This window comes from Prionailurus viverrinus, chromosome D1 (genome assembly GCF_022837055.1).
Source record: "Prionailurus viverrinus isolate Anna chromosome D1, UM_Priviv_1.0, whole genome shotgun sequence".
NCBI lineage: Eukaryota > Metazoa > Chordata > Mammalia > Carnivora > Felidae > Prionailurus > Prionailurus viverrinus.
In genome coordinates this window covers 21386725-21401550 of record NC_062570.1, presented here as the reverse complement: position 1 = coordinate 21401550, position 14826 = coordinate 21386725, and the positions used below count along the sequence as shown (strand labels likewise).

Below are 14826 nucleotides of genomic sequence, written 5' to 3'. Positions count from 1 at the left end.
CCATGTATGAGAGTTCCAGCTACCCAAGATCCTTATCAGCACATAGTATTGTGAGTCTTTTCAACTTTGACTATTTGGCTATACTTTTTTCATTGCAAAGTATTTTGTCCAGAACTTTGGGGTAGCTGAGGTAATGATGTATTTTCTTGTCCATAGAATACGTATGAAGATCTACCACAGGCAAAACTGACCTATGGTCAGAGAAATAAGAACAGTAGCAATTTGGTGGTTGTAATTCAACAGAAAATAATAATACTTGCTTAAATTTAAATCTCTCCATATGTCCTCCTAAAAGGTATATAGCTCAACTAGAAGAACAGGTAAAACGACATAAACCCTACACCTTCAGCATAGCTAGATAATAGAGAACACTACCAACTTCAAATTACCTAGATTCTAGCAAAGATATTGGTCCATGAAAACTAAAATGTCCATCTTAAATACAAAAAAAAATACTGAAAACGTAGACCTGGTAAACCAGAACATTGACTATAGGGAGGAAATCTAACAGGTGCACACAGTATTCAAGGATGTGATGTTAGAGAGGCAACACTTCCAGGAGAGAAGAGGATTAGATAAAAGAAGAGAAAGCTTCTGGAGTCTGGAAGGAAAGGGGAAAAGAAAAGCAAGCAGAGAAAGGTAAAGTCCTGAAATAAAATAAATATTAAAGAAAGCTTAAAGAAGGACACTCAATCTCTTTTCCTTTGCCTCTCCTGAAGAAAATAGAAACTACGTGTCTCTACACCTACAGAAGACAGCATGGATGAACTAAGATTACAGGAAATTATCTCAAAGAGTAAATCTTGTCCATAAAATACATATGAAGATCTATCATAGGCCAAACTCACCTAACGTAAGAGAAATAAGAACCGTAGCGATTTGGTGGGTGTAATTCAACAGAAAAGACGCACCAAAGGCACGTAAAAAGAAGAAATTATTAGAGGGCAGAAAAACCATGATTTGAACATCAAAATCCTATTGATTTTAGAAAAAAAAATTTAAAAATATAAATCTATGACTGAATTAATCAAGATGAAAGAGAATAAATATGTGAAATAAGAAATGAGAAACAATAATAAACCCTTAAAACAGAAGCAATAAAAGCAAACCATGAGAAAAAATTTTGAGATTCTGCAAACAAACTTCAAAACTTAGTTAAAAGGGCTAGTTTTCTAGAAAAACACAGTTTACCAAAATTGTATTATGAGCAATGGTGATAGAGATCAATTTCCATTAACAATTAAAGTTATCAATAAACTACTTCAGAGAAAAACACCAGACCCAGATTGTTTCAAAGGACAATTCTAGAAAAACTTCAAAAGTAAATAGTCCCAATGCTTTAAAAAATTTGGAGAATACAAATAAGGAAAATTTCCAAACTTTTTTATGAAAAAAGTAACACATGATACCTAAAACTAATAAGAACAAAAAAAATTATGAAGAAATAACATTTAAGAATATCAAAGCAAAACTACTAAACTATATTTCTCTTTTGTGAGAGCAAAAGAGAGAGAGAGAGTGCATGCTGATGCGTGCAGGTGAGTGGCAGAGAGAGGTGGGGAGAGACTCTTAAACTGGCTCCACACACAGCATGGAGCCCAACGTGGGGCTTGATCCCATGACCATGAGATCACCACCTGAGCTGAAATCAAGAGTCGGATGCTTAACAGACTAAGCCACCCAGGAGCCCCCTAAATATTATATTTCTAAACAGAATCTAGCACAATTAAGAAGATAATGTACCCAGACCAAAGAGGATTTATTACAAAAATGACAGGTTTTTCAATAATAGGATTCTGTAATATAATACCTAATAAATGTCAGAATTGTTTAAGGCTTCCCCATGTTATATCAGGGGCAAGGACTTGCATTTGTGGAGTGGCTTCAGAATGAAAAGTCAATGGAGATGTTTCTTCCATCTTGAAAAATGGGAGTGGTGGCTGCTCATTCAGAGTCCTGGTTGATTGAAAGGTATCTGGGGTCTCCACCATGTCATGATACAGCTTCACCAACTGAGGGAATCCACAGAGGTCAGGAATCTGAAAGAACACAAGCACATAGAGGTTTTATCTGATTTTAAAGAATGTAGCTCGGCTGTGGTTAGTACCTGAGGGTCAAGATTTAAAAAGTTAAGAATGATCACAGCACAATTGAGAAGTTGTGGTTGTAATGAAGACAGCCATGGGTAATTCCCCCTTTTTTGTTTTTTTAACACATTTTTAAGTTTATTATGTGCTCATTCTACAATTGCATGGCCTTGTGGATTATAAGGAAATTTAATTTTATCTGCCATTTCCTTCTGCCTTTGTTTCCCATATCATCCCCCCTCTTAACAGTTTTGACCCTTAAAATATTTAAGGTTTCTGAGGGTGGATGGTGTTCTCTTCTGTAACTTCTTCCTGCTGAATAGTAGCATAGAGAGATCCCTACCTATGGGCCAACATTGCTCAGTTGGGGTTGGTATAGAGGAGTTACAAAAGGGAAAGACAGAGTTCAGGGGAAACAGAGCATCCCTGAGTAGAAAGGATCACCTGTCTACTGAGAGGTATAGCAGTGAAGAAGTCTTCCAACAAGACTCACAGAACTATGGCAAAAAGAGTAAAAAATGGACATAATTAAAAGATCTAATGCAACTGACAAGGAAATTCAGTCATTTCTATGGCACATAACACTTCAGAATATCAACTGATGACCTTATACCAAAAAAATATTAAAACTAGGAATTGCATATAATCTCTAGAACAGTTAGAGCATTTACTCAATGTAACCTAAGACTTACTATTTGTTTGACAATACTTCTGAAGTAACTTAACATACCAAAGAAGCTTAATTGGTCAAAAAGACTTCATTTACAATTTAAATCTTGGAAAATCTGTTTTAAAAAAAATTCAGAAAGATATAAAACACCAAGCTACTTTACCACCAGACCCAAATATCCTTAGTTTCTCTGCAATAAGGAGCCAAAAGCAGATAAGCCTTGTTTAGTAATCAATGCTTTAGCATCCCATCCCATTTAGAAAAGGCCTAGATGTCCAATGAATTCAATCCCAATTTGTCATGCAAGCAAAACTTTTTAGGTTACTAAAGCTATCTTAACAATTACCCATGAAAACTATGAGACAAAGTTAACCATTACTTTAAGTCATCCTTTTGCTAATGAATCAGAATAGAGATAACATGAACTTATTTGACCTTTGATAAACAGGTCTATTTCAAACCAACAAACTTACGTTTGTGTCCACCTGACAATTTGTTCCCCATGGTTAACTTTTACCTGGAATACTGATGGGAAAATCTGAAGTGGGTGGTCTTTGCTCCTTGACATCTCAGAGCCGATAAGGGTAGGGAAAAGATTTCTATAGCTAATAATATGGCTCACAGTTCTGAATGTTGGGTAGAACCCAGTCCAGTGTATAATACATGTTCTCAGTTTTTTCCAGTTTTCCAAAGGCAAGAAGCCCTGTGAGTTTTCCCCAAGGCATCTGTAAACACCGTAAGGGCATTCTTAATAGGCTGTAGCATCGTGGTAAGGACATCATCAAAGGGAATCTTTTGTTCCTTTAAAAGGTTAGATTTTCCCCAATGACATAGGGGGAGCCAGCGTTCTCTGGGTGTAGGGGTGCCGAAGGGGCTGGCTGACAATAAGGAGGTTTAAGTTCCTTGGAAAATTTTTTATTTACTTTGAGTGGGCCTATATCTTCATAAACATCATCTGCACTCAGGGGGAGAATAGCCAAATGGACAAGAGACCATGTAATAATAACTTCAAGCAGCACATTGGTGCTTTCTGTATGGCATGCCTTTATTGTTTTACCTATTTGTTCCCAAATGTCTAGGATGAAGGTTCCTTGCTCAGGAAACCAAGGGTAATGTTGCTGGATAATTATCAATACATTTTTTTTTCAACGTTTATTTATTTTTGAGACAGAGAGAGACAGAGCATGAACGGGGGAGGGGCAGAGAGAGAGGGAGACACAGAATCGGAAACAGGCTCCAGGCTCCGAGCCATCAGCCCAGAGCCCGACGCGGGGCTCGAACTCCCGGACCGCGAGATCGTGACCTGGCTGAAGTCGGACGCTTAACCGACTGCGCCACCCAGGCGCCCCTAATTATTAATAATTTAAGGAGTGCTATATGAATGTATTGTTCTTGTTCTAGAGATGGGGAGTCTCCCATAATGATTCTTTCAAAAGTTCCATGGCAGCGAATCCTAATATAGTTTTGTTTTTCTCTTACCTGGTCAGGAGAGATTGTAGTCCGGTGCACTTTTTCTTTTTTTACAGGCTCTAGTCATTCCACAGTGTTCTGCAGTCCTTGAGTTACATGGGCTTCTTAGCCACATCCACTTCTAATCATGTAGGCTTCTTTAGCCACGTTGGCTCCTAGTCACATTGGCCTCTAGCCACGTCACCTTCTCAGCCACGTCGGCTTCTAATCACAACCCCTTCTGTCACATCAACTTCTTAGTCACGTTGGCATTTCTTCTAGCCACCTCACCTTCTATCATATCTGCTTCACGTTGCCTTCTATCACATTGGCTTTTCTTCTAATCACATTGGCTTGACGTTGCCTTCTGTCATGTTGCCTTCAATCACATTGGGGTCACCATCTGGCACAGACTATGAGTCTGGACTTCTCTCTTGTCCAGCAAGAGAACAGATGCAGAATTGAATATGAGAGAGGCTAATGTCAGGGATGAGACAAGAGTCCCAAACAAGGGTTTTGTGTCCGTATTTATTGAGCTCACAAGATATTACCCACGTGGTGAACGTGAAGAAAACAAGATCTTACACACATGAATGTGGAGAAAACAATCAGACAGTAATCATTAACTTGTGTATGCAAGAAGCAAAGGGTCTAGGGAGCAAGTGGAGTTTGTACTCAAAGCACATTGGTATCAGATGGAAAGTGATTTTACTCATGAACCCATTACCTCACTACCAATATCTCGCTACCTAGCATGGGGCGCTTTTGCCCCGTGGTGGTAGCTTTCTGCCCTAAGCTTTTTTCTAACCCATTTATGTAAGTAGAATCTACTTACCCACAATAGGTATTTGGGTTGTTTCTAGTTTGGGACTATTACAGATAAAGCTTGTGTGAATTTTTTTGTGTCATGTCTTTATCCAGGCATATATTTCATTTATTTTGAATAAATACCTTCTAGTGGAATTGCTGGGTAGTATGACAGTCATATGCTTAATTTTTTTAAGTTTATTTATTTATTGAGAGAGAGAGAGAGATAGAATGATTGGGGGTGGGGCAGAGAGAGGGAGAGAGATCATCTCAAGCACACTCCACCCTGTCAGCACAGAGACCACACGAGGGGCTCAATCCCACTAACCAGAGATCATGGCCCAAGCTGAGATCCAGAGTCGGGTGTTTAACAGACTAGCCACCCAGGCACTCCAGTTGTATTTAATTTTTAAGGACCTGCCAAACTGGGGTGCCTGGGTAGCTCACTCGGTTAAGTGTCCAACTCTTGATTTGAGCTCCGGTAATAGTCTCACAGGCATGAGACAGGGCCCCACAACCACTCTGTGCTGATAATGGAGCCTGCTTGGGACTCTTTCTCTCTTTCTCTCTCTCTGCCCCTTCTCTGCTCTCTCTCTCTCTTAATAAATAAATAAACATTAGAAAAAAAGGAAACTGCCAAGCTGTTTTCTAATATGGTTGTACGTCTTACATTTTCAACAACTACCTATGCATAAGACTCACAGCTGGTCCACATTTTAGCCAACACTTGGTTTCATACATTTTTGTTTTGTTTAAATTTTAGCTAGTTTCATTTGCTTTCTTTGGTGACTGATGATGTTAAACATGTCTTCATGTGTTTACTGGTCATTCCTCTATCTTGTTTGTGAAGTGTCTGGTTAAAGCTTTTGCCATTTTTTTTATTTGGGTTTTGAGTTTTTATTATTAAACTGTACTTATATATTTATTCTTGATATAATCTTGTCAAATCAGCCAAGTATACAATTATTGTAATAACTCAAGGAAAAATATTCTACCCCAGTTTTTCTCAATAGATAAGGAGGACAATGAAAATTCACCTGAGAAGAATTTCAAAATAAACTTCATCAAGCCTCATCATGAGCCCACTGAATCATATCATGTAATAGTTTGCTCAAGGGATGGGTGTGTGTGTGTGTGTTTTCATAGACTCCAACAAAAGGGTAACATCTGCCAGTTATAGTGGAAGGGATGAGAACAGAATGTTTATTTTTTTTTAAAATGTTTATTTATTTATTTTGAGGGAGAGAGAGAAAGCATGCACATGTGTGTGCGGAGCCTGATGTGGGGCTCAGTCCCATGTACCATGATATCATGACCTCAGCCAAAACAAAGAGTCAAACACTCAACCAACTGAGCCATCCCAGTGCCCCCCCCCCCAGGATGTTACTTTTAAGAAACTGAGAAGAAAGTTTCAGAGAAACAAAGAAACATACTATGACCATAACTAGTACCCTGCGATGCTACATACCTCTTCCCCATGACTTTTCTCAGCATATTCTTTACATCCTTACTTCTCAAGCTATAGATCAAGGGATTCAGCAATAGATCAATAAGGATCACAGAGATGTAAAATACAGAGGCCACCTTCCCCTGAACCATGTTGCTGCTACTGGAGATTGGCTTAAAATGCACAAATATGATGGATCCATAAATTTCCAGCAGCTGTAAATGAAAGCTGCAGGTACTAAAAGCTTTGGACTTGCCTGCAGCTGAGGATTTTCGAAGAATGTTGGAGAATATGAAGGGGTAAGAGATGATGATGATAGCTGTTGCCAACAGATTGAATTTACCTACAGGTATCTTGAGGAGCTCATTTAAGTAGATGCTGGGGCAGAAGAGCTTTAAGAGAGGCAATATGACACAGAAGTAATGGTAGATGTTATTTTCCCCCACAGAAGGAAAGCCTGATCATGGAGATCATGTGGGCTATAGGTCCTAACGCTGTCACCATATAGACCTTAGTCACCAACACATTGCATACCTTTTGGTACATGGTGGCACTGTAAAGCAATGGACTACAGATAGCTATGTATCTGTCACATGCTATGGCAGACAACATAAGGAGCTCAGCAAACAAAATGAAACAAAAGGAAAAAACACTATGCCATACAACCAGGATAGGAGATAACATTTTGCTCCCATACAGAATTTCCCAGGAGTTTGGCGTGGGGGGGGGGGGGTGGTCACAAGTGAGTAATGAAAGAGATCTAAGAATGACAAATTATGGAGAAATAAGTACTTGGGATATTGAAGTTTGAAATAGCGATTTCAGGATCATATACTGAAATTCCCCATCACAGGGACCCCATAGATCCCCAGAAAGTATCTAAGGAGGAAGAAAGGCAGCTTGATTTTTGGTTCAATCTGTGACTCCTTCAAAGGCAAACTCAATCATCCTGGAATAATTGCACCTGGTCATTTTGTTCAGAAAGCAGGGGATATGAAACTCAAAAAAGAAAAATCACAGGATTTAAAAAATCTATGTTTCTATGATTGGTAATTGCTTTGTGATTGTTGTGACAGGAAATACAACTCATCATCGAATTTAAATAGGTTGTCAAATATAAGCTGGTGAATTATTATAACTACATTTTAACTTAATCATGTTCAGAATTATGACTGTACTTTCCATGTCAGGATTGTGTTACATTTAGGTAAAGAGGATCATAACGTTTGCAGAAACAAACAAAAAAAAACCCAATACAATCTGATCTTTAATATTATTGGCAAGTATCTGAGTAGGTCAAAGCTGTCAATAATTTTTATACCTTCAAAGATTCCTCAGTGTCTGGAACAAATAGGTTCTCAGCAATTATGGATTGAGCGGAGACAGCATCTTCCAGTGCTGGAGCCCTCAGTGCTGGGACATCACGTTTTATTAAGTGTTAGGAAAGCAGTCTCAATAATAACTACTCTCTCCCTCAATTTATCTACTGGTTGTTTTAATACCATCAATTCTGTTTTAATGCTGCACTTACTCTTCAGTTTAGCAAAAGTTAAGGAGACAATATATAGTGGTATTCTGTTGCATTTTTCAGCACAAACCTTTCCCGGCTCAACAATCTAAAACACACACACACACACACACACACACACACACACACCAAACAACAGCAACAATTATTGAAAAATGAAACAAAAATTTCTGGCATATTGCACAGGGAACAGATGACAGTTTTTATTTTATCTGGTCAAACCTATAGATATTTTATTTTCTAGAATCACTTAAATATTTTTCAAAATGATTTATGCTAATTTCAAAGATGTTCAAATAAGATAAAGGTAAAATGGGAAAGGAGTAAAAGTCATCTCACACTTGCTTATACACACATACTAAGCAAAATACCAGTAAGTAATCATATATACAGAGACAAATGCACACCCAGATAGTTACACAGAAGTAACAGGTCAAAATCATTTTATTAAAATGGTTTTACACAATGCAAGCTTTCGTAAACAAAATATTTTATAAATTTTCATCATCATAGAAGAAACAAAGTAACCCAATTTTAAATGGAAGAAATTGCTTAGCTTCTGATTAGTATAACCCATAAGATATATATCTATGGGGTTATGGGAGTTTCTTGTCTCCACTGAACAGGTACCTGCTGTCTCTTTAGAAAGAGAAGGGGTGTTCTTGGGTATGTGCAGTGGTCCTTCACAAAAACTTGTGTTTTCGCCTGTTTTGTTCACTTTTCTTATTTCCTTCCTTCCTTTATTTTCTGTGCAGTCACCGTTTGTGATCTTTTTCATTTGCTCACTTCTAATGCAGTCAGTTCTGTATATCTCGGATATATGTAGTGTGTGAATTCACATGGAATCCTCTTCCAGATTATCTGAGAACTATGCCTTCTCCCCTTTGAGGTATAATTTAAGGACTTATTATGTTTTTTGCACTTTTGTTTAACCTGGGAGTATGGGGGCAGATGGGGGAAAGAATTTTGTGTGTATCTCATCTTTGATGAACTGGGTGTTTTGCTTTTTCCTGAGATTTTGTTTCATGCGTTGAATCCAAATTCACTCCACCTACGCAGGAGAGGAAGGTATGCCCACTGGGATAGTCTTAGGATTCTCAGTCTCAGGTTTTATCACTAAGATAATTTAGTTACTAAAACTGAGTATGGAGCCCTGGAGACTTTGCTTCCAGTAGAGAAACACTTCTTAAATTGGAGTGTACAGGTATGAAAACTTCAATAGGAAGTTTATTTTCACTAATCTCTAATTAAATTTTAACATTACCATCAAGTCAGCATCTTAGTAACTGATCATGTTAAAATATGTAATTATCTATGACTTTGTCACCAACAGAATCACATCTATTTTTCTATCACATTGAGGTTGCTGTACGTATGTTATAGGGATGTTATAGGGGTCCTTAGGATGAAATGGAGTACTGATCATGACCATTTGTACCCACTGCTACCTCAAATTATAGTAATTATTTGATCTGCTACCAGCTCTTGTGATTTATTTCACTAATAAAGAAGCCACAAATTTATTTCAAATATTGTGATATCAGTGGTATAATTTTTTAACAAATGTATATTATACAGTTAAAAACATTATTCTAAGAAAGAACCTGATTCTTCATCTGACCACCTAAATGGTCTTTGATCCCCCAAAGGAATTCGGAACCTCTATATTAGAGAGTCAGCACTGGTTTGATGTTGTATCTCTTCCTAATCTCATCCATATGTAATATCTCTTCCTAATGGTGATTAGGAAAGAGGAAAAGGAATATGGGTTTGTCCTCAGCATCAGTCTGTTTCTCTCTAAAATGATGGCATTAGTAAGAATTCTCACAATTTTGTGAGAACACCAATTTCCCTCACTGCCATATTTTGACTTCATTTCATGGATTTTTTAACTAGTTTTTTTTTTTGTATTTCACTTTATATATGTCAGATTAGTATTCTGTAATTTGTGTTTATTTCATCATTCTTACTGGTAAGTCAGGTTCACATTTTTGTTTCTTTCAATATTATGTAAATGGATACTATGGAACTTAAACAGAAAGCGAACTCATTCATACGTGTGGGGCTGGGAAGAGATGGGGGGAATTATAAGAGAGTGAATATACAGAGTTCAAGAGACACAAATAGGAATAAAACAGAAGGGAAAATGGAGAGAAAAGAAGAACTTATCTCAGTCTCAGGTTTTATCACTAAGATAAGTTCAATTAGACATGCTTCACTGCCATTTGAGACCTGTGTTATTTTTCTAGAATTTTCTGCATTTTGCTAATATCAAGCTTATTTAATGAACAAGGTAGGACATTCTAAAGTGTTTAGGCATAAAGTAGAAACTTAGAAAACTTCATCTCCTTTATCCTCATAGAATCTAAGTGAAGAAAAATTTTAAAATCCCTTCAATTATTTACTAATACAAAAATAACCAAGACTTGACATAGAGTTTCTATTGATGATTCTTACCTAATTCAGTTATTAGCATGGTCGCTGTAATAGTCTGTGTTTCTAATTATATAATTTCTTCTGAATTTATTAACTGGTGTTTTCAGTAAAGAGCTTTACTTTTTCTAATACTTTTTATTTTATTGTCAGTAAGTTTGTATCAGTAAGGAACCATAGATTCTCAGAAGCAATTCATTTTGATGGTCAAATTCTCCTAAATTTGTCCAGTAAATTTGTCTTCCCTTTTGACACATCTGTATAAACTTGGGGGCACTTATTTATTCTGTGCAATACTAAGATGTTCTAGGCTCATCTTGAATTTTAGGTACCCCACCCTGGAATTTATCATTTCTCCATGAAGTCCTTGTTTCTTTCAGTGGGTTGTGATAGAAACCAAATTATCACTGGATGATAGGCATGAACTTTGTTACTTGGATTTCATTGCTTCTAGGTCCATTCAATGGAAAGAGCAAGAATGATTTATTGATCAGATCAGATCATTCTTCTGTTGAAACCCATCAGTGGCTTCCCATTTCACTTAGAGGAACAGTCAAACCTTTCAAACTTGTGTTCAGGCTCTACAGATTTTGTCTCCCTCCTCCACCATCCTTCTGATATTACTTTTCATGACTCTGCCCCCCATTCACTCTCTTTAAAGCACATTCTCCAAACTACAGTTACTTAAAAGTGCCCCAACATGCTTCTCTTTCAGAGATTATATTTGATGTTCTCTTTGCCTGAAGTTTTCTTCTCTCAGTCACATAGGTTGATTCCCTACTTCCTTCAGGCTCCTAGGAAATACCATATTTCTCAGAGTCTGACCTCCGGGATTGAAAGAGCAAGCTTCTTCTCCTCCCAGTGCCCATCCCCCCTCTCTGCTTTAGTTTATCCTATAGCACTGATCATCACTGGATAATACATGTTTTCTTGTTCATGGGTTCGTTATTTGCTTCCAACAAGGATAGAAATTTTTGTTTGTCTGACACATAGTTGTGCAGAAAATATTATTGATTTACTGAATGAATTTTAATGGTGTGTAGAGGCTCTGGGATTATTCTTAATAGTGGGAGAATAAATAGTGAATAATTAAGGGAGTCATCCAGAGGGAAGTCATCTTGAGATCTAACAGAAAGGAGTCAAAGTATGGAATAATTTGGAAATAAAATATGTAAATTAAAATTATAGTGAAAATTGGGGCACCTGTGTGGCTCAGTCAGTTGAGCATCCCAACTTTGGCTCAGGTCATGATCTCATGGTCTGTGGGTCGAGCCCTGCATCAGGCTCTGTGCTGACAGCTCAGAGCCTGGAGCCTGCTTCAGATTCTGTGTCTCCTTCTCTCTTCCCCATTCATGCTCTGTCTCTCTCTGTCTCTCAAAAATAAATGTTAAAAATAAGTAAAATAAAATAAAATAAAATAAAATAAAATAAAATAAAATAAAATTTTAGTGAAAGTTAAGGGTGCCTGGGTGGCTGAGTCAGTTAAGTGACCAACTCTTGATTTTGGCTCAGGACATGATCTCACCATTCAGGAGATCTCTCGGTTCATGAGATTGAGTTCCATGTCAGTCTCTGTGCTGACAGTGGGAGCCTGCTTGGAATTCTCTCTCTCCCTCTCTCTCCATTCCCTTCTCTTTCTCTCTCTCTCTCTCTCTCTCTCTCTCTCTCTCTCTCTCATTTTCTCTCTCAAAATAAATAAACATTAAAGTTATAGTGAAAATTTAAAAATAACAAATCATTTTGTCCCTTTCTGCCATCCCCTCCCCAACCTTCACCTCATTTGACCCCTCCACAAGACAGATCCTATTTTCAGGGGTTATAACAACAGCTAGAAATCTTATGAAATTCCTATTTCTTCTTGTTTACTAGCAACTATATTCCCTTAAAATTCTACTAACAAATGTCCATTGCTTCTGTAACCCTCTTGTGTATTAAAATTCCAGTTCCTGAGGGGATTTACACATTCAGCCATCATTAGACATTACAACTTTACAACAGGTTTGATTAGGTGTTTGCTGTTTAGCAAGGACAATTACACAAAGGAAGGTTTCTGATGTATATATATTTAGAGTGAGTAAGAACGTAGGCTAGGATGTCTGTTTCTTGAGTGGCTTGACTAGAGAGAGTAAAGGGATCATTGGGTATTGGGAGTAGGGGCACCTAAAGAGAAAGTGAGTGTCACGAAAATAAATCATTAGGACATTTTAGTTTAAGACAGCCCTTGATTTGCAACTAATCAGTTACTCTTAAAAAGAGAAGGAATAAAACATAAGGTAAGATCTATGTTCAAAGGTGCTTTTTCTTTTAAAAAGTGCTCTTTTCTACACAGATCCAGAAAGTTACCCACCATTAAGAACTCTTTTAAGGGATTCTTTGACATCCTTGTTCCTAAGGCTGTAGATAAGGGGATTAAGCATGGGAATCACTGTGGTATAGAACACAGAGGCCACCTTCTCCTGTATTATGTCACTGGTATATGGTTTAAAATACATGAAAATGATGGAGCCATAGAAAACCCCAACAGCTGCAAGGTGCGAGCTGCAGGTACTGAAAGCTTTGGACCTGCCTTCAGCTGAGCAGATGCATAAGATACTGGAAAGAATGAAGGCATAAGAGATGAAGATGGCTACAGCACATGCAAATACATTGACGCCAACCAAAATCATCACCAAGAGTTCCTTGGTGTAGTCTCTTGAGCAAGATATATTCAGAAGAGGGAGGATGTCACAGAAGTAATGGTGGATGATGTTCATTCCACAGAAGGATCGACTAGATATGTAGCTGGTGTGGACCAAGGCTCCAATGATCCCCACTGTATACACACTGGTGGCCAGTAGAAAACAGATTCTTGGGGACATTATGACATTGTAGAGCAAGGGGTTACAGATGGCAACATAACGATCATATGCCATTGCTGTCAGCATGTAGGAGTCATCAATACCAAAGAAGCAGAAGCAAAAGAGCTGGGTCATACACTCAGGAAAGGAGGTGAAATTCTTCTCTGACACAAAGTTCACCAACATCTTGGGAATTATGACAGTGGAGTAGCAGAGATCTATGAAGGACAAATTACTGAGAAAATAATACATGGGCGTGTGAAGCTGAGAACTGATCCTGATTAAAAAGATCAAACCCAAATTTCCCACCATGCAGACCATATAGATCAATAGAAACAGGAAAAAGAGAGGGAGCTGGAGTCCTGGCTGGTCTGTTAACCCCTCAAGGATAAACTCAGTTACTGAAGAATGGTTTCCTGTATCCATTCTTATCCCAGTTGTGATAGACTGAGTAGCTCAGGAAAGAGGCTTTTATTAGACAAACACTGTCATCTGACAGAATTTAGTGATCCCAGATCTGATGAATTACATAATTTCTGACTGGCACAGAATTTCTGAAAAACAAGGCTAAAATCTTAGTTGAAGCCCTTATCAAGACGTCGGTGGTGCATTTGGCTTCAGTTTTTATTGCTCCCATGTGACATAGTGAAGTAAAAATCCTTTTGTCTCCATAAATTGAATCTTAGATTCTCCTACAAATGAAAAATAATCCTTGTGTTATTCAGTAACCTTTAGAGAAACCGTACAGTGAGTTGCCAGGTTTTGCTGCTTTTTAATCTGCAGCAGCCTGTGTCCTCTTCTCATGTCTCAGAGCTTAACCTCTCCCTTATTGGTATCCCTAGGATTCCCCTTTGGCTTTGGCATCTTCATTTTGCTCATTCAGTGTCTGACCCTGATCTCACAGAGCTTTGGTTCCCTCCAAGCTTTTCATCTCTTCTGTGAGTTGCTGGTTTTGACTTTCCTTTCTTTTGTGATATATATACATATTCAGTGGAATATTATTCAGCCATAAAAAAGAATGAAATCTTGCCATTTGCAATGATATGGGTGAAGGTAGAGATTATGATGTAAAGTGAAATAAATCAGTCAAAAAAAGACACAGACCATATGATTTCACTCATATGTGAAATTTAAGAAACAAAACAAACAAGTAAATGGAAAAAAGAGAGAGAGATAGGCAAACCAAGAAATAGACTCTTAACTACAGAGAACAAACTGGTGGTTTCCAGAGGGGATGCAGGCAGGGGGATGGCTGAAATAGGTCATAGGTATTAAGGAGTGCCCTTGTCATGATGAGCACTGGGTGCTGCATGGAAATGTTAAATTACAATATTGTACACCTGAAACTAAAATAACACTGTATATTAACTATACTAGAATTAAAGCTATACTATATTTAATTTAATTTAAAAATTTTAAAAATATTTGGTCTTATCAACTCATGTATTTTAAAGTGTTATCATACAATTCATTAAGCCTCACTTTACTACTTAAAAAAAGTATATTCCTCCATGAAACTGTTTCTAATTCCTCCATGAAACTTCTGCTGCTCCAACTTCTTTCTCCCC

General features: G+C 37.6%; 1 protein-coding gene across 1 annotated transcript; it reads right to left on the bottom strand.

The window, feature by feature from the left end:
* Positions 1-12760: 12760 nt before the first annotated feature.
* Positions 12761-13696, bottom strand: LOC125176781 (olfactory receptor 8D2-like). Its single transcript, XM_047878612.1, has one exon. The coding sequence runs from the start codon at positions 13682-13684 to the stop codon at positions 12761-12763; it is 924 nt and encodes a 307-aa protein (XP_047734568.1). The 5' UTR covers positions 13685-13696.
* Between the last annotated feature and the right edge of the window lie 1130 nt (positions 13697-14826).

Coding starts and splice junctions, on each gene's coding strand:
- LOC125176781 (XM_047878612.1), bottom strand. CDS start 13,684: ATGGATACAGGAAACCATTCTTCAGTAACTGAGTTTATCCTTGAGGGG.